The sequence below is a fragment of the Phyllopteryx taeniolatus genome, chromosome 18 (assembly GCF_024500385.1).
Source record: "Phyllopteryx taeniolatus isolate TA_2022b chromosome 18, UOR_Ptae_1.2, whole genome shotgun sequence".
Taxonomy (NCBI): domain Eukaryota; kingdom Metazoa; phylum Chordata; class Actinopteri; order Syngnathiformes; family Syngnathidae; genus Phyllopteryx; species Phyllopteryx taeniolatus.
In genome coordinates, this window is record NC_084519.1 from 3,862,780 (window position 1) to 3,882,271 (window position 19,492).

General features: G+C 40.5%; 1 protein-coding gene across 5 annotated transcripts in view; it reads left to right on the forward strand.

Moving 5' to 3' along the window:
• Positions 1 to 19,492, forward strand: part of hmbox1b (homeobox containing 1 b) — a 43,012-nt gene that overhangs the window by 15,711 nt on the left and 7,809 nt on the right. For 3 of the 5 annotated variants that reach the window (XR_009785527.1, XM_061754649.1, XM_061754651.1), the window contains 7 exons: positions 3,584 to 3,669; positions 6,421 to 6,531; positions 13,084 to 13,237; positions 13,415 to 13,497; positions 16,266 to 16,361; positions 18,722 to 18,816; positions 19,178 to 19,261. Coding sequence is in view for 4 of the 5 variants with exons in the window: in XM_061754649.1 (XP_061610633.1) it covers positions 3,584 to 3,669; positions 6,421 to 6,531; positions 13,084 to 13,237; positions 13,415 to 13,497; positions 16,266 to 16,361; positions 18,722 to 18,816; positions 19,178 to 19,261 (709 nt within the window). In the remaining variant the exon portion in view is untranslated. The remainder of the gene's footprint in view (positions 1 to 3,583; positions 3,670 to 6,420; positions 6,532 to 13,083; positions 13,238 to 13,414; positions 13,498 to 16,265; positions 16,362 to 18,721; positions 18,817 to 19,177; positions 19,262 to 19,492) is intronic. The other 2 variants (XM_061754650.1, XM_061754652.1) reach the window with 2 other exon arrangements.

Below are 19,492 nucleotides of genomic sequence, written 5' to 3' on the forward strand. Positions count from 1 at the left end.
GTATTTGAGAAGTACAGTATGCTAAAAAAAAATCTACTCAGGGCTTCGATCTGCGTTTTATGTTGATTACGATCAGGTTAAACTCCATCATTTGCAATGTCTTCATTTACTATCTGTAGTATTATGAGAAGTTATGCACTGAATTAATGCCCTTGTTTGTTGTTGTAGATCAGAGATTACCAACATGGTGCCCACAGGCATCAGGTAGCCCCAAAGTCTGATGACCACAGGAGTAGCCTTCGGGGAGAGATTCATAGTGTTGCATATTATTTATTTCCTAGCTAGTTGTTTCCTACCTAGTTAAATTATTGTTAATTACTGTGAGTGGGACATCATTAAAATGTGTATTCACATAGCTGAATATAACTTGTTAAGAAGTGTGCATCAAACTGGTATCCCTTAATTAATCAGTACTGAAAGAGTAGTTATTTTTCAAAAATGTTTGTGACCCCTGTTTAAATGTACTGTACAGAAAATTAGGTGGGTACACTATACACATTTAATCACCACCCTCCTTTTCCTGCACCTCTGTATGTATGTATATTTTCCTCCTTTGAGTACAGACATACTAACACGATATTCTCAGCTAAATACATTTTGGAAATCTGCATCATATGATCATGGCTCAGAGGATGTTGATTTGGAAAGCCTTTGTGCTTCTCTGAGTTACAATGCTGATGTATGAGTCATAAAAACATGCACCAATACTGTTAGAATGCCACCTAGAATAAGACCCTTTTTTTTTCTTTTTTTTTTTTTTTTTAAATGGTTTTTCAATAACAATGTGAAGCCTTGAGATTCAGCAGTCATATTTTAGACACGCTGCATATTTTAATATCATTCTTGGGTAGCCAGTAAATTCCTGCTGTGGACCCAAGAGTATGAAAACTGCCTGATTTGTAGCAGTTTGGTTCCTTAGCTCTGCTGATGTGACCTTAAGCAAGGCATCCCCAACTGCCTGGGAAGCTAGAGCGCTTAACACACTGGCTCAGCTGTCTTTAATACCCTCTTTTATTTATTTATTTATATATATATATATATATATATATATATATATATATATATAAATACACCTCGCTGTCAGGCACTGATACTGGATGGAGGCCCAAATACAGTATTGAGAGGTATAACAGATTGTCACCACCTGTGCTGTGACCAGTGCTAAATTGAACACTAGAGACTCTGCCCACACCCCTTTGTGTTGAAAGCAATTGCTGCTGACGTCATGACACCTATCTGGGGCAAGCTGCAACAGCTCTGTGAAAGTGTGTTTGGACGCGAAAATGTGTTTCTTTAGGGAGTTCTGTCCGAAAGGGACAGGTGAATAATTGTCTTACACCTCGGATGTTCCAATTTACTGGGAATACAGTGTGAAAACAGTTTACTATACAAGCTTGTCTTCTTCTTTTCCTTTGAGCTTGTTCAGTTAGGGGTCGCCACAGTGCATCATCCTTTTCCATATAAGCCTATCTCCTGGATCCTCCTCTCCAACACCAACTGCCCTCACGTCTTTCCTCATGACATCTATCAACCTTCTCTTTGGTCTTCCTCTACCTCTCTTGCCTGGCAGCTCCATCCTCATCATCCTTCTCCCAGTATACTCACTATCTCTCCTCTGGATGTGTCCAAACCATCGAAGTCTGCTCTCTCTAACTTTGTCTCTAAAACATCTAACCTTGGCTGTCCCTCTGAGCCGATTTATAATCCAATCCAACCTGGTCCCAAGAGCGAACCTCAACATCTTTATTTCGGCTACCTCCAGCTCTGCTTCCTGTTGTCTCTTAGTGCCACTGTCTCTAGTCCGTACATCATGGCTGGCCTCACCACTGTCTTATAAACTTTGCCCTTCATCCTAGCAGAGACTCTTCTGTCAGGACACACCTCACACTTTCCTCCACCCGTTCCAATCTGCTTAGACCGATTTCTTCACTTCCTTACTACACTCACCATTGCGCTTTGCTCAGTACCAACACTATACCCTGCCACTGCTCCCCTTTGCCCATTCACAAATTCAAATGTATTCAAATAAAAGCCATGAATGATCGCCTGTCCTTGTATGGTTCAACATTTTAAAAAGTCAATATTTGTATCTGTGTATTATTTGAACATTTTAGGCCTTTGCAGGTACATTTATACATGGCATCTCATCTCAATCTCATTGTACAGTGGGGCAAAAAAGTATTGTCAGCCAACAATTGTGCAAGTTCTCCCACTTAAACAGATGAGAGAGGCCTGTCATTTTCATCATAGGTATACCTCACCTATGAGAGACAAAATGAGAAAAAAAATCCAGAAGAAAATAAAATTAAAAAAAATAATAATAAAAAGAAGCTGGATGCTCACAGAGTGCTCTATCAAAGTACATTAACAGAGTGTTAAGAGGAAGGGGGAAATGTGGCCGAAAATGGTGCACAAGTGACAGGGATGACCGCAGTCTTGAGAGGATTGTCAAGCAACGGCGATTCAGAAATCTGGTGGAGCATCATAAGGAATGGCCTGTGTAGTGCATCAAGAACCACCACATACAGACATCTGCATGACATGGGCTTCATCTTTAGAATTCCATGTGTCAAGCCACTCCTGAACCAAAAACGTCGTCAGAAGCATCTGTGCTGGGCTAAGGAGAAAAAGTAGTGGTCTGTTGCCCAGTGGTCCCAAGTCCTCTTTACAGATTAAAGTAAATTCATTAGGAAGTCAAGGTCCCAGAGTCTGGAGGAAAAACTGGTGAAGCACAAAAGTAAAGCTGCTTAAAGTCCAATGTGAAGATTCCACAGTCAGTAATGGTTTGGGGAGCCATATCATTTGCTGGTGTGGGTCCGTTGTCTTTTATCAAGTCCACAGTTTACACAGCTGTCTACCAGGAAATTGTAGAGCACTTGATGCTTCCCACTGCCGACGAGCTTTTTGGAGACAATGATTTTATCTTCAAGCAGGATTTGACACCTGCCGACAAAGCCAAAACTACCAATACCTGGTTTAATTGCCATGGAATACCAGTACTTGATTGGCCAGCAAATTCTCCTGACTTCAACCCCATTGAAAATGTATGGGGTATTATAAAGAGGAGATTGAGGGAACAGAAACCCCGAAATGAAGACGATTTAAAGGCCAATATTAAAGCAACTTGGGCTACAATAACACCTGAACTATGCCAAGGGCTGATCACCGCCATGCCACGCCGCCTTGATGCTGTAATTAATGAAAACGGAGGCTCAACAAAGTACTGAGGGGATATTACTTTAATACACTTTTCAGAAGGCCAACATTTCTGTGTTTTAAGATCCTTTTTTTGTTGGTCACATGAAATAATTCTAATTTTGTGAAATACTGGATTTGTATTATTTTTTTCTTTCTGCTGTAATTATCAAAATTGAAACATAAAGGCTTGAAATATTTCACTTTGTGTCTGGTGAACTAATATAACATACAAGTTTCACTTTTTGAAACTAATTATTGAAATAAATGGACTTTCCATGGTTATTAAAATTTTTTGGAACATACCAGTATCATATCCAGCCTAATGTTGCTGAATGTGTTCTAAATGATGCATTTGTGCACCGAGTAATGCTGTGGGTATTTGCAGGAGGGATAGCAGCATGGTGAAAGAGGAGATTAAAGCGTTCCTGGGGAACCGCAGGATCTCTCAGGCAGTCGTGGCACAAGTCACCGGTGAGTACCAAACACACCGACAAAGCCGATTTACAACCAGTGCTATTGTTACTCCTTGATGTTCTCTGTGATCTAGAGACATACACATGGAAGTGTTCACAGTACTGAATGTGTTTATAAAAATGCCTGAAAAACAGAGGGCCATCTCCTTCTAGGAATGGATATTGTAATTTATTGATAGAATTCTGTCAAATGTGTTTAATTGTTGATAAACCGCTTCTTCAGGCAACTTGGAATGAATGAAAGTCGCGGTACAACATGTCGTGAGCCATGGAAAGTTAGGCCTGCTACACGTAAGGATTTTTCAAATCTTAAAATATTTTTTGTCTGCTACAGACCCCACACATGAAGATTGAGGGCACAGCATCCTTATTTAGGGCCGGGAGCGTCAGGTAGCCCATTTTGTACAGCATCACACTCACTGAAATCTTCAGGGTACTTAAACACTGTACACGCGGGATTGGTTATCTTTTGGTGGCTCTGGCCAGCCGCATTTCGACTGCCGCTGTAGATTTTATTTATTTATTTTTGTTTAAGAAGGAAGAAGGTGAAACCTGACATGATTAGTATTGTTGCTGTCCAAATTATGGCAATACTTGGCAATGCAACAACGCATTTTGTATTAAGAATCAAAATAGCAATTGAAAAATAACGACCGCTGTCATGTTTACACACGGGTGGCGTCACAGTGATCATTTGACTGTCAAAATGTCGCTATACGAGGTAACGTTATTATTTTGATACTAATTTGGCTTTTTTCAGGTCATCATGTGCCATAGATTTTTTTTCTGGATTATTTGTATGCACACTGTTTAATTGAATGATGGAAATTAAATTTTCAGTGTAATGGCCAATGTATTCCTTTAACAGTTTTGGTCGTATTGTTTATTGTGTGCTTCAATACCCTGAACACACAAGACCACACGCATAAATATTCTGTTCCACCGCCGATCTTGGAACACGTCCTCCGAGGGAGAAATCTGGAGTGATCATAGGTGATCTAACAAAACCGAAGAAGAAAAACCCTTCCGGATATGCACTAATGTTTGCCAAAGGTTGCCGGAGCAGAGAGCCTTGTAAAATTGCAATGTCGTCAAAAAAAGACTTGCATTGTAAAATACTTGCTGTCCGGGGTACCCACTTTTATACCAAAAAAACGACATCGGGTGAGACATATTTGTTTTTATTTATTTAGGTTTCCTTGTTCCTGAGTCAGGCCACTTCTTGATTGGCTACATTCTGTTCCACATCACAATTCACGGCATCGTAACTCGGGGAGCGGTCCGCTTCCCCCCCACGTGAAGATTTTTGGTCGTAAATATATAACACACCTCAGTCCTAAGGATAATCTTATAAGACATTAGATAATCTGGCATTTGATGTCCTTGGGCAGGAAGGGCAAAATCGGGACAAAAAGAGCCCAATTGTGTACCGGGCCTTAAGCTACATCTGCAAAGACCTCTTCTATGAGACAACTTCTCCGGTCAGCATTAATCTACTCTTCAACATACTGGTTTTGGTGGGACATTATCCCATTCCATTTAAAATCATATTACGAAAAAAATTATCAATTTTGCCAAATGTTCAACCATGGAAATATTGTCAAATGCTCACCTTAATTGCATTGCCATATTCGCATAATAAACATACTGATAGGAAGGGAATGTAGTGCAGATCCCCACAGAGGAGAAGCATTCCATTATGTCTGCGTCCACTCACCTTTAGAGTTGCTCTTTTCAGCTGTTTGACTGACTGTCACTGGGCTGCTGTCACAGGTTGGCATGTTCTCAACAAGAGTCAGTAGGTTGTAGTAGTTTCATTTGGTCACATTTGGCATGGAATGTAAAGAGATTTACCGCTGAGCATCTGGCTTCATGTTCTGCCTTTGTTTAGTTTTTTCCTTAGTAAGATCTTTAAATACACAATTATTATAATGTAATTATGTATTAGTTCATTAAGGGACAATGAAACGTTTTTGATAAAAATAAATTTAGAAATGTCAAAATTATGTAAAACAAACAATTTATCAATTTATCGTTAACAGAATTTTCCCTAGGGAATTTAATATTTGCAGCCTTAAGTTTTCCCTGTTACCAGTGTTTATCTGCTCCAAGATCAAGATAACCCAGACCAATAATAATTTTGATTTATCACCCCCACCCTCTGGCTCTTATTCACTCCTTTTATAATAGTGTTCGGTATGAAAGAGTTTTTTATTCTTTCAACAAGTTTAGTTATGTTTCTTTAATAAATGAAATCACCATTTAAAAACATTTTAAGTTAACTTGGTTTATATTTGTCCATTTACACTTGTTTGATGATCCTAAACAAAGTGGGGAAACTATGCAAAAATATAAGAATTTGGGGAGGAGGCCAATACTTTTTCACGGCACTGTACCTGTGCTGCTACCACATTTGTGTGTGTTTCACTGTGACAAAATGGCTGTTTAAGTTGTCAGTTGAAATTCAAAATCGGTTCATTAAGGTGTGGCCATAGTGAAGCACTATTCTTAGGAGTAAAAGGGATGATGAGATCAACCACAGTAGCTCCTTCAGGCACTTTGAAGTGGAGGTGGGTTATATGAAACCCAACAGTACAGTAGTGATGCAAGGAGCTAAATTTCAACGATGAGTGCATTTTTCTCTCGTTTGCCCTTTTGTCTGTAAATCTTTTTTCAAGGGATTTGTCTGCAAACTGTGTCAAGGCTTGATGTAAAACAATCACTAATTTGATGTCTGGCTGCCTTCCAGGCATCAGCCAGAGCAGAATCTCCCATTGGCTGCTCCAGCATGGCTCTGACTTGAGTGAGCAGAAGAAGAGGGCCTTTTACCGCTGGTACACGCTGGAGAAAACCACTCCAGGTACAGATAAACATTTTACTCTGACAGACCAAATGCAGAGAATCCGTTGAATTTCTACTTTGAATGTAAAGATCAGAGCTGTTCTTAAAAAAAAAAAATAAAAAAAATAAAAATAAAAAATTATACATATGCTGCCTGCAGTTTCTTCTTAAAGAGTTATTGAAATACTCAAGTGTTTCAGAATGCTCATTTGAAGATTCAAATGAGCATTCTGAAATCATTGGTGGAATGCTGCGTTTCTAAAGCAGATGCATCTGTAATTTTGAAACGTGTCAAGGCAACAGCTAGGTCGATTTAGGTTTATTGTGGTTTAAGAGCGTATGACAAAATACAAGAACTTGATTTAAGTCTCCAGAACTAAACTAACATTACCACCTTTATTTATTGCTCTGGTTGTTTTGTCAGCAGTCCCAAGACTTCAAACTTCAAAAGGCACCTGTGCTCTTTTGCTCTTTTAGATTTTTTCACAGCAGTCATTTTGACATAGTAAAACAGTAGCCTGTCAATGTTCATGAACCAGGAGGTAGCATGCTAACAGAAAATTACATGTTTTTATTGAGGGTTCCGAGGTGATGCCGTATAGGTAAATTAAACCGCTTTCCTCTCTCGTTAAATATGTCTCCTTACTTTGGCCAACAACCACGTGACGAGAAGTAAATCCAGGAGACCTTTGTTGTTGTGATTTCCTGCTGCACTATTTTGAAATGGAAAACTGTCCACCCTAAAAGGAGGTGAATATGGTGTACGCTGGAACCTTGCCGTGGAAAAGCAGCATTAGTCCATGTGGTCCTGGGCAATCTTGGGTCAAATTATCCGCCAACATGGACTGATGTTTCAACTCTATGCCGACAACACCCAGCTCGACATTAGTACACACCCAACCAAAGCACACTTTTATGTGCATGCTTCAACAAACCACATGCTGATGATTTTGCATCTCCAGTGTAAATGTGCTGTATCAACCGATAGACAGGCAGCAGGCATCCCACGCCTTGTCCTCTGCGGCATGCCCCTTGGTGGAGGTCTGCCAACGCCATCAACGCTGTAACCTGCTCTTTACTTGTGATATTTATGGCCACACTGAGCCCAGCCAAGTACCACACGCACTTTCATCACTGATGCAGTGGAAACTGATGCCCTTTAATGCTGATTGCATGCATTGTTGAAGAGTTAGCCAGTTGTGTTGGGTTGTGACTCTGTAAATGTTTCCCAGCTTTTAGCTGGATGCTAATAGTGTGGTTGCAGTTATAGTTTTGCTTTGCATTCATGTTTTCTGTGTTCTTTATTTTAGATACCAACTGTCAGCACTATTCAGATTGTAACTCATTCACTGCCATTGATAACTAAATTTTATGTCAAATTTGCATTTCAACTGGGAGGGCTGCCAGTGACTGAGGTTTAATAAGAATGTGTGGTTTGAATACCATTTCATTAAAGGTTTGGTTTGCAGTCTGTTGTGCGTAGCTCAGTGGATTTGTGCTCTGCTATGCACATTTGTGTTCTGTGTCCATGCACAAAATGCAATAGCATACATCGTAATTTCTCTTGCATAATGAACATTTTTCCTTCTCAAAAATTTAACTGTCGGAGAGCGCATTATACATGGATAATTTAAAACATCTTTCACATAGTATAAATGTATACCAGTACCTAGGGGTTGTGAAAAAAGTGTATTTTCATTCCAATGTTACACATTTTTATATAATATATATTTTCTATACGTCACTGATAGTGTAGTGGTACACCCGCCTGACTTTGGTGCGGGCAGCGTGGGTTCAGTTCCCACTCAGTGACGGTATGAATGTGAGTGCGAATGGTTGTCCGTGTCTATATGTGCCCTGCGACTGACTGGCGACCAGTTCAGGGTGTAGTCTGCCTTTCGCCCGAAGTCAGCTGGGATAGGCTCCAGCGCCCTGCGACCCTAACCAGGATAAGCGGTGTTGAAAATGGATGGATGGATATATTTTCTATAATACGGTACATTTTCGCAGCTCAGCCAATAATCATGACGTCCACGCGGGTGCCACCTTTCATATCTATGTTGGTCCCACGTACGTCTGTTGATGGCATCCAATTTAGCGTCATATAGGTAGTTTACTAGACTGCAGTTTTATTTCTTGTACTGACACTTCACAGAGCACATTACCAAGTAAAAAAAAATAAATTGCGAGAATATATTCTAAAAAATGTTGAGTAGAAGAACGCATTCGAAAGAAAACACAAAAGTCAGTCAGACGTAGTCCAGCATACCAAAAGCTAACTTGTGGAACACATTAAACGGCCCTTAGTTCCGTAGGGGAATTATGTCAACCCGTGGTCACCACAGTACTTTGATTCCAATATGATATGTAAAGTTTTAAATACATATATAATACGCTACATATTCACAGCTCACCTTAGAATCATGACAGCTGGTCGATGGACTTCCAGGTCACGGCCACGACACTACGTCAGGGCGATGTCACATGAATCTCGACTTTTTTCCTATACTGTATAGATGGTAAATGACAGCTTACTTTCCACCACAACGCGGTCTCCAGATGGCTACCTTTAAGTTGTTTCACTCAGAATTCATTCCTTCTTGGGTCGCTACTCTGCATTTTTAGATAAGACAAGCTACCTAGCTCCTGCTGCTAGCCCTTGGGGCTAGCTCCTCTAGGTGCCTGCTAGCATCTCTGTACTGATAATTAAAAAAAAAAAAAAAACGCTGGCGACAACACCCAGTAGACTATACACCAACTATTAAACTGACTTTATTCATCCAACGCTATGGACTCCCAAGGTGAGAATGGGGCCAATACTTTTTCATATATACAGACCCTTTCCAAAATATATCATGGAATATCATGGAAAGGTTTATTTATTTCCATAATTCCATTAAAAAAGTTAAACTTTCATAGACTATAGATTCAGGGCCCACAATTTAAACAATTTCAAGTATTTGTTTATTTTTAAATAATTTGGGCTTCCAGTTCATAAAACCCCACGAAATCAGGAATTCAAAAAAATAGAATACTATGAAGAAATAACCATTTACTTCTCAGTTTTTGTAGAAAAAAAAGAGACAGAAATTAGGGTCACATTAAATTAATCAAAATAGGGTACTTTCAAAATGAGATGTTAATCTTCACTACTTGGTTGGGAATCCCTTTGCTTTAATCACTGCCTCGATGTGCTGTGGGATTGAGACAATCAGCCCGTGGCATTGCCTGGGAGTTATGGAAGCCCAGATTTCCTTGATGCTTGCTGTCAGTTCTTTGTTTTTGGGTTTGGTGCCCCTCATTTTCGTCTTGATAATACCCCTTAGATTCTCAATGGCTAGCCAGTCAAGCATTGTAATGGCATGGGCATCAAACCAGGTTTTGGTGCTTCTGGCGGTATGGGCAGGGGCCACGTCCTGCTGGAAGATGAAATCTGCATCTCCATACAGATTCTCAACAGAAGGAATCATGAAGTCCTCGAAAACATTCTGGTAGACTGTTGCGGTGACCTTGGATTTAAGAAAGCAGAGTTTACCAAGACAGGCACTGGACATTACACCCATGATCATGACTGACTGTGGCTATATCACACTGGACCTCAAGCAGCTTGGGTTCTGTTCTTCTTTTGTTTTGCTCAGTCTCTTCCTTATTGTTGAGTCATGAACATCGACTTTAATTGAAGCAAGGGAGGTCAGCAGTTCGTTAGATGTTGTCCCGTTTTCCTTTGTGACCTCCTGGAAGGGTTGGTGCTGTGTTCTTAGGGGATAATTATTATAGGCCAGCCATTCCTGAGAAGGTTCACCACTGTTCCATTTTTTTTCTCCATTTGTGGATATGACTCTCACTGTGGTTCGCTGGAGTCCTAAAGCTTTAGAAATGGCTTTGTAACCCTTTCCAGACTGATAGATGTCAATTACTATATTTCTCATCCTTTCTTGCCATTTTGCTGCAACTTTTTGAGATATTTTCGCCGACTTTTATTTTGTCAGACAGGTTCTATTTAAGTTATTTCTTGATGGAACAGGTCTGCAGATAATCAGGCTTGGGTGTGCTGAGTAAAAGTGAACTTAGCTTTCCAAAAAATGTGATTAGCCGCAGTTAATTCATTATTTACGAAGGGGGCAGATTACTTTTCATGCAGGGCCGGTAGCTTTTTCGCAACATTTAAAAAATATATATATTTTTAATATATACATTTATTTTAACTTGGGAGATGAGCTTTGTGAAGTGGGGGCACATTAAATAAATCTGCCGTCTTGTAAACTAACACGTTAAATCGGATGCCGTCAACAGACAGATGCGGGAGCCACAGATATATGAACGTCATGATTCTCGGGTGAGCGGTGAAAATTTACAGTATAATATATAAATTTGTAACATTAGACATTACATATAATATTGGAATGAAATTAAATCTTTTTCACAACCCCTAGGTGTTTGAATTGTTTTTTTCCACTGGATATTTGTTTACATTTGTCATACAGTAGATGGGGAAATGTAACTTTAAGGAAAAATCATATACAGCGGCTGAAATAAGTATTTAACACGTCACCTTTTTTTCCTCATTAGATATATTTCCAAAGGTGCTATTGACAAAGTTTCACCAGATGTTTGGAACAACCCAAGTAATCCATACATACAAAAAAAGTAGAACAAATAAGGTCAGAAATTAAGTTGTGTGTAATAATGTGAAATGTCACAAGGAAAAAGTATTGAACACGCCAACTGGGATTTATTTAATGTCCTCTTCCACGCGCACCCTTCCCCCGTTACCGTCCACATGCTGTCCTCAGTCACGTCCGCCTTTCCTCTATATCAGCAGCGTGTCGGCAGGAAATGCTCCCAGTCAGTCAAGCGGAGCGCTCATCAAAGTCACACAACAACATTTACAAATTTTGGAACTCTGTGCACACATAAGGCGCGCCGTATTATAAGGCGCCCCGTCCATTTTGGAGAAAATATAAGACTTTTAAGTGCGCTTTATGGTCGTGAAAATACGGTACTTTGTACAAAAGCTTTTGTTTGCAATGACAGCTTCAGGACACCTCCTATATGGAGAAACTAGTCGCATGCATTGCTCTGGTGTAATTTGGGCCCATTCCTCCTCACAAGCAGGGCTGGATTGCTGTTTCATTATTGATGGATTTTAGGTGTTGTCTTGGCTTTCCATTCCTTTTTGCACCTCCCTTCATGTGTTCAATATTTCAGTTCACATTGTTACCCACAATTTCTGAACTTATTTGTTCTACTTTTGTATGTGTGGATTACTTGGGTTGTTCCCAACATCTGGCATAATTTTCAGGTCAATAGCACCTTTGGAAGTATATTTAGTGTGAAAAATGGTGGCGTGTTAAATACTTTTTAGCCACTGCATGTGTGCGCTATATAATATTGGGATATAACATTTCTTATATCGGGTTATATCTTGTTTTGAGTCTTTCTTGTGGTATGTGTTTATTTTGGCTGAGGCACAAGTGTTTTTTATGACCAAATCAATTTTCGTCCAGGATATCCCTGTACTTGGCCGCATTCATCTTTCCTTCGATTGCAACCAGTCGTCCTGTGCCTGCAGCTGAAAAACACACCCCCACAGGATGATCCTGCCACCACCATGCTTCACTGTTGGGACTGTATTGGACAGGTGATGAGCAGTGCCTGGTTTTCTCCACACGTACCGCTTAAAATTAAGGCCAAAAAGTTCTATCTTGGTCTCATCAGACCAGAGAATCTTATTTCTCACCATCTTGGAGTCCTTCAGGTGTTTTTTTGAGCCAACTCCATGCCGGCTTTCATGTGTCTTGCACTAAGGAGAGGCTTCCATTGAGCCACTCTGCCATAAAGCCCCAACTGGTGGAAGGCTGCAGTGATGGTTGACTTTCTATAACTTTTTCCCATCTCCCGACTGCATCTCTGGAGCTCAGCCACAGTGATCTTTGGGTTCTTCTTTACCTCTCTCACCAAGGCTCTTCTCCCCAGATTGGTCAGTTTGGCCAGACGGCCAGCTCTAGGAAGGGTTCTGGTCGTCCCAAACGTCTTCCATTTCAGGATTATGGAGGCCACTGTGCTCTTAGGAACCTTAAGTGCAGCAGAAATTTTTTTGTGACCTCGGCCAGATCTGTGCCTTGCCACAATTCTGTCTCTGAGCTCTTCAGGCAGTTCCTTTGACCTCATGATTCTCATTTGCGTGGACATGCACTGTGAGCTGTAAGGCCTTATATAGACAGGTGTGTGGCTTTCCTAATCAAGTCCAGTCACTATAATCAAACAGCTGGACTCCAATGAAGGTGTAGAACCATCTCAAGGATGATCAGAAGAAATGGACAGCAGAGTTAAATATGAGTGTCACAACAAAGGGTCTGAATACTTATGGCTGTGTGATATTTCAGTTTTTCTTTTTTAATAAATCTGCAAAAATTTCAAACAATTCAGTTTTCTTCTGTCAATATGGGTAGCTGTGTGTACATTAATAAGGAAAACAAATTGTATATAAACAGTTGGCGATTGAGAGCAGTGTTGCTTGTAGTGTGGTTGTACATTGACTCTTCAGTGACTGTGCTTCTTCTCGACACAGGTGCCACTCTAAACATGCGGCCAGCACCGTTGCCTCTGGAGGAGATGGAGTGGAGGCAAACTCCTCCTCCACTGGCCACTGCCCCGGGAACTTTCCGACTTCGGCGGGGAAGCCGCTTCACTTGGAGGAAAGAGTGTCTGGCCGTGATGGAGAGGTGAGGAGACGAGAGTTAAAACTTTTAAGAGTTGTGGATCGACGACAAATGAATTGTTTCACAACACTCACTGGTCTTCACAAAGAACATTGGCTAAGAACTTACAAACAGACTACTTGATTGTCTTCGTCCGTGTGTAAAATGATTAATTCAGCCTGATTCTTGTGGGATTTATAGCTACTTCAATGACAACCAGTACCCGGATGAGGCCAAAAGGGAGGAAATCGCCAACGCCTGCAATGCTGTTATTCAGAAACCAGGTAAACCACAGGAACTGTAAATTTGTGCACCACATAGGGATGTGTACCTTTCACATTTGAACTGGTACAGTACCAATTCCCTGTACCTGGGAATCAATAGCAGTACTCAACAGTGCCAATTTTCAGTACTTTTGTGTTTATGTGGTAATAAATAATTTGTTCAATAGTAAAATGTAATTTGTTTTCTATTTAACATTTGCTTTTCAATATATACACTTTATAAACAAATGTAACAAAATAAGGAAAGTTTAAATCAAATTAGCAAAAGAGGATGGAGTGACAAAGTTATATTTCACAAATAAAAAGTATAAATCATACAAACAAATAATTACAAAGTGCAAAGCAAGCTTATTTGCAATGAACTGCACAAAGAACGAAGATAAACAGTCATTTGTCTTACGATGTATTATGATAGCTAATTCAAGTTAGAAAGCCAAGCTTTTTACTATGCACATTGTGGGGGTACGGAAAGTATTCAGACCCCCTTCAATTTTTCATTCTTTGTTATATTGCAGCCATTTGCTGAAATCATTTAAGTTCTTTTTTTGCAGATTTATTAAAAAAGAAAAACTGAAATATCACACAGCCATAAGTATTCAGACCCTTTGCTCAGTATTGAGTAGAAGCACCCTTCTGAGCTAATACAGCCATGAGTCTTTTTGGGAATGATGCAACAAGTTTTTCACACCTGGATTTGGGGATGCTCTGCCATTCCTCCTTGCAGATTCTCTCCAGTTCTGTCAGGTTGGATGGTGAACGTTGGTGGACAGCCATTTTAAGGTCTGCAGAGATGCTCAATTGGTTTTAAGTTAGGGCTCTCTGGGCCATTCAAGAACAGTCACGGAGTTGTTCTGAAGCCACTCCTTCAGTATTTTAGCTGTGTGCTTAAGGTCATTGTCTTGTTGGAAGGTGAACCTTCAGCCCAGTCTGAGGTCCTGAGCCCTCTGGAGAAGGTTTTCATCCAGGATATCCTTGTACTTGGCCGCATTAATCTTTCCTTCGATTGCAACCAGTGTCCCTGTCCCTGCAGCTGAAAAACACCCCCACAGCATGATGCTACCACCACCACGCTTCACTGTTGGGACTGTATTGGACAGGTGATGAACAGTGCCTGATTTCCTCCACACATGCCACTTAGAACCTTTTGGCCTTAATTTCTATCTTCGTCTCATCAGACCAGAGAATCTTATTACTCACCATCTTGGAGTCCTTCTGGTGTTTTTTAGCAAACTCCATGCAGGCTTTCATGTGTCTTGCACTGAGGAGAGGCTTCCGTCGGGCCACTCTGCCATAAAGCCCCGCCTGGTGGAGGGCTGCAGTGATGGTTGACTTTCTATAACTTTTTCCCATCTCCCGGCTGCATCTCTGGAGCTCAGCCACAGTGATCTTTGGGTTCTTCTTTACCTCTCTCACCAAGGCTCTTCTCCCCCAATTGCTCAGTTTGGCCGGACGGCCAGCTCTAGGAAGGGTTCTGGTCGTCCCAAACGTTTTCCATTTAAGGATTTATGGAGGCCACTGTGCTCTTAGGAACCTTAAGTGCAGCAGAAATTTTTTGCAATCTTGGCCAGATCTGTGCCTATATAAATTCTTATATAGACAGGTGTGTGTGGGTCCAATCAGTATAATCAAACACAGCTGAACTCAAATGAAGGTGTACAACCATTTCAAGGATGATCAGAAGAAATGGACAGCACCCAAGTTAAATGAGTGTCAAAGCAAAGGGTCTGAAGACTTATGGCTGTGTGATATTTCAGTTTTTCTTTTTTAAGAAATTTGCAAAAATTTCAACAATTCCGCTTTTTTTCCTGTCTATGGGGTGCTGTGTGTAAATTTAATGAGGAAAAAAATGAATTTAAATTATTTTAGCAAATGGCTGCAATACAGGAAGTCCTCGATTTACGAACGAGTTCCGTTCCTACGCTGGCGATGTAACCCAAATTTCCGCGTAAGTCGGATTTCACTGTTAAAGTCGAAATACTTCTGTTACGGGTATTGTCCCACGTGATTGTGACAGCAAGCTCAGTGTGTGTGGGCGTGTGCGTCGATGTGTGAGTGAGACGGGACTGCGAAGGAGGAAGGAGTGCGCACAGGTGCGAGTGTGTTCAGTGGCAAGTGTAGTGACGGCGACCGGGGAAGAGTAGCGATTAGCGGAGGACGCGTTGACGTTGAATGTGCAGAGGAGCTAATAAAGCCATTAAAGCAGCAAATTGGTGCTTCGTGCCTTTATTGTTGCCGCCACCCAGCTCAGCTGTGCAACGAGAGAAGGGAGTTAACCCGTGTCTCCCGACCGCGGTCAGGTGACCGTAGCAGGAAAGGTTAACACGTTGTATAAAGAAACTAAAATACATTAAAATAAAAAAAACAAGATGCTGTACTTACCATTACTGCTGAGAGTATGAAAAAAGGAGGGCGAAAAAGGCAAAGATAGTCCCGGTGCACAAACACAGACAAGCACTATGCACGAGCTAAGCAGAAACACTATGGTGCTGGTGACAAAATGGCGGACGTCGTAAAGTCGAAACGTCGTAGGTCGAGTACGTCGTAACTCGAGGACTTCTTGTATAACAAAGAGTGAAAAATATAAGGGGGTCTGAATACTTTTACTTTGATGCAGTTGCCCAAATGAAACAAAATCAATGAGGGAGTGAGTAAAATTAGGATGAGAGACTGTGATGCTATCAGCTTTTAGTTGATTGATGAAAGGAGGGGGAAGGTAGACTTTGCATTGCATTGAGTCGATGGAATGAGACCTCTGTGATCTTTTTCAGGGAAGAAGCTATCTGATTTGGAGAGGGTCACCTCCCTCAAAGTTTACAACTGGTTTGCGAACCGCCGCAAAGAGATAAAGAGACGAGCTAACATTGGTAATGTATCTTTTTGAGAGAACAAAGTTTGTTTAAATCACTGCACATTAAACATTTACGTCACATTTTTTCATTTTAACCCAGTTTCATGACATAATGGTTGGTCAATGGTTAGCTGACTCCCATCCCCCCCGGCCGGCCACATATGTATACGAATATGTAAGCCTTTTTTGTCATTCTGCTTTCTCATTACCATAATTTTGTATTATAGCTGTATATTTTTTGTATCAAGATGCCGTGAATAGCGGGGAACAAAATGTGACTAGTACACTGCCCTAAAAATTTTTTTGTGCCTTTCATGGGATCCAGGGACTTTGAACAATTGGTAATTCAAATGTTTAGTATGTTGGGTGAGCCATGCTCGTGGACGAGTAGCTAGTGTTGGCCACCAGTTGATAGCCGGCTCGCTTGACAATGAACATCGGTGGGATGGAAGATTCGACAGGCTGGCGAGGATCCTTGTGGGGTTAAAGCAAATGAAAGCAGGATGTTAAACTTCTCAAGATGATCTATGCTATCGACACAGATGGAAGTTAACAGCGTATTAATTGATAACGGCTAGTTGCTCAATCCAAGGTACAGTAAGTCCCAAATTAAAGATAGGCATTTGCGATATGTATTTAAGAAATGAGAGTATCAATTTATGACTAAGTCCAAAATGTAATAAAATGGAAAATAGGAAAATAGTAATTGGTATTTTTATAGGTTACAAATTCCTCGACCTTCAGGTGCATTTTTAAAACAAAATTATATTCTATGTATCTTAACAATGGCTGCGTGAAAATAACAGACAAAAAAAATTATTTTTGTGTGTCCAAATCTGCAGGTAAGCGTGAATAGGTGTGTTTTTCCAGTAAGTAGTAGGCTCATTTGTTTTCGAGTTGAGACAGCATGTTAGCACATCTGCCTCACAATTCTAAGGTTGGGGGTTCGAATCAGAGCTGAGGCCTCCTTGTGTGGCATTCACTTGTTTTCCCTTTGCTTGCGTGGGTTTTCTGCAGGTACTCCAGCTTCCTCCCACATTCCAAATTGTACGTAGGTGTGAATGATTGTTTGTCATGTGCCCTGTGATTGATTGGGGACCAGTCCAGGGTAAACACAGCCTCTTGCCCAAAGTCAGCTGGGATAGGCTCCAGCTCACCTTCAACCCTAATGAGGCCCAGTGGTATAGAAAATGTATGAATGGATGTTTTTGTGTTGGCACAGATGGTCCATAGTTAGTCATTAGCATAAAGTGTGACCTTTGGTACTGTAAAAGGCTTGCATACACACACTGGCACCCATGCTGTCAAATGGGCTAGACTTATTTCTTAATGACTCTCCGAACTTTGAACATTGGTGTTAATGTATATGAATATATATTCATTATCGTGGCTTTTTTGGTGTGATAATAGAAAGGCTCCAACTAGCAAAGACAAGCTCCTTGTGTTTTAGCATACCGAAATTTCTCGTGTATAATGCGCACCCAAAGTCGACCTCAAAATTCTGGAAAACCCTTCTACCCATGTGTAATTTGTTTTTACAATGCATGATTTTGCTTCTACCTATAATCAAAACATGAAGTATTATTTTGTTAGTTTTTTTTCAAATAATTATTCTGAAGTATAGCACTTTATTTGAATACGTAATACAGAATTTCTAAGATGTGTAGAATTGTTTAAAGAAAACATGAACGGCCAGGCACAACACATTTAGTTTTATTTTAATAGGATTGAAATTAAACTGTCAAGCATTTCAGATAAGCATTATCACCAAACAAAATACAACCATAAAGAAATTAATGATGGTTGTTGTTCAGTCATCAGTCGTATTTATATTAAAAAAAAAAAAAAAAAATTCACAAATTCTGCCAGGGTATGTAAACTTAGGAGCACAACGGTACATATATGCAGTCATACGTACCCCTGTCATATTGGAATGAAAGTGTAGGCTACACCTTTTTCATAGCCTCGAGGTGGCGCTGGCATATTAGAATGAAAGTGTACCGCTTTTTCATAACCTCTAGATAGCGGCATACATTTATAAAATGGGAAAGTTTTTTCATTTTCCCCTATACCTATGTATAATGCACACCATTGATTTTTGACATTTTTGGGGGATTATACACGAGAAATTACGGTACCTGTCCAATAAAGTTGATTATTTTCTGACTCAACTTGAGTTGCTGGATTTTCAACATCCAACAAGTGCTCATGAGCCTACCTATATGTTGTTTTGAGTTGTTTTGCTGCCCACTACATTTTATACCCACTGCAGAAGTCTCCCAAGTGGTGAATCATGACTGCACAACAGTTTGTAATGTGATTCACGAATGATCAGTGATCAATCATAAATGTCACACTCTGTCCTTTTCCTCCAAGAAGCCACAATCCTGGAGAGTCATGGGATAGATGTGCAAAGTCCAGGGGGACACTCCAACAGCGACGACGTTGATGGGAGCGATTTTACAGACCAGGTACAGCAGCATCCTTTATCTCCGACAATGAGGGCACATTTTTTTATGGACCCGCTAGTCATTGACGGTCATTAGACTAAACAGTATTGTATTTATCGAATTCAGTTAAGCCCAACTCACAAATAAAACAAAAATATGAACTGAAAGACCATGTAGGAACTGATCTACTGTTTGACTGAATATTTGCTGAAGTCTTAATTGTTGGTAAATATTGATTGATTTGTTCGTTTGTTTTTACATCTGGAAACTAGGGGATGGAAATTAGTATTGATCTGCATTCTTGAACCTGTACTGTGGTTACACCACAGATTTGGAATGTTTTACTTCTCAAATTATAGTTTGGTATTTCTTTTCCCTGTAGGCATGTGATCTGCCGTATTTTGACAAGAGACCTCTCAGCCGACCATTTGGCCTTTATCGCTTGGAGCCTACCTCCCCAACACAGGTAACTCTTCACGTTTATTTACATTAGTCATAACCAGATTCCCTTGTGCCGTGGCAATATTATTTGCATTGTACACAACCCATATACAGTACTGTAACTGCATTACAAAATTTGCTTCGTTGCTAACCTCTCGTGTTGGGATGGTCAACACAACTTGCCCAAGGCTTTGTTTCCCCCCTGGAGTTTGGTCCATCCATCCATTTTCTGAGCCGCTTATCCTCACAAGGGAGT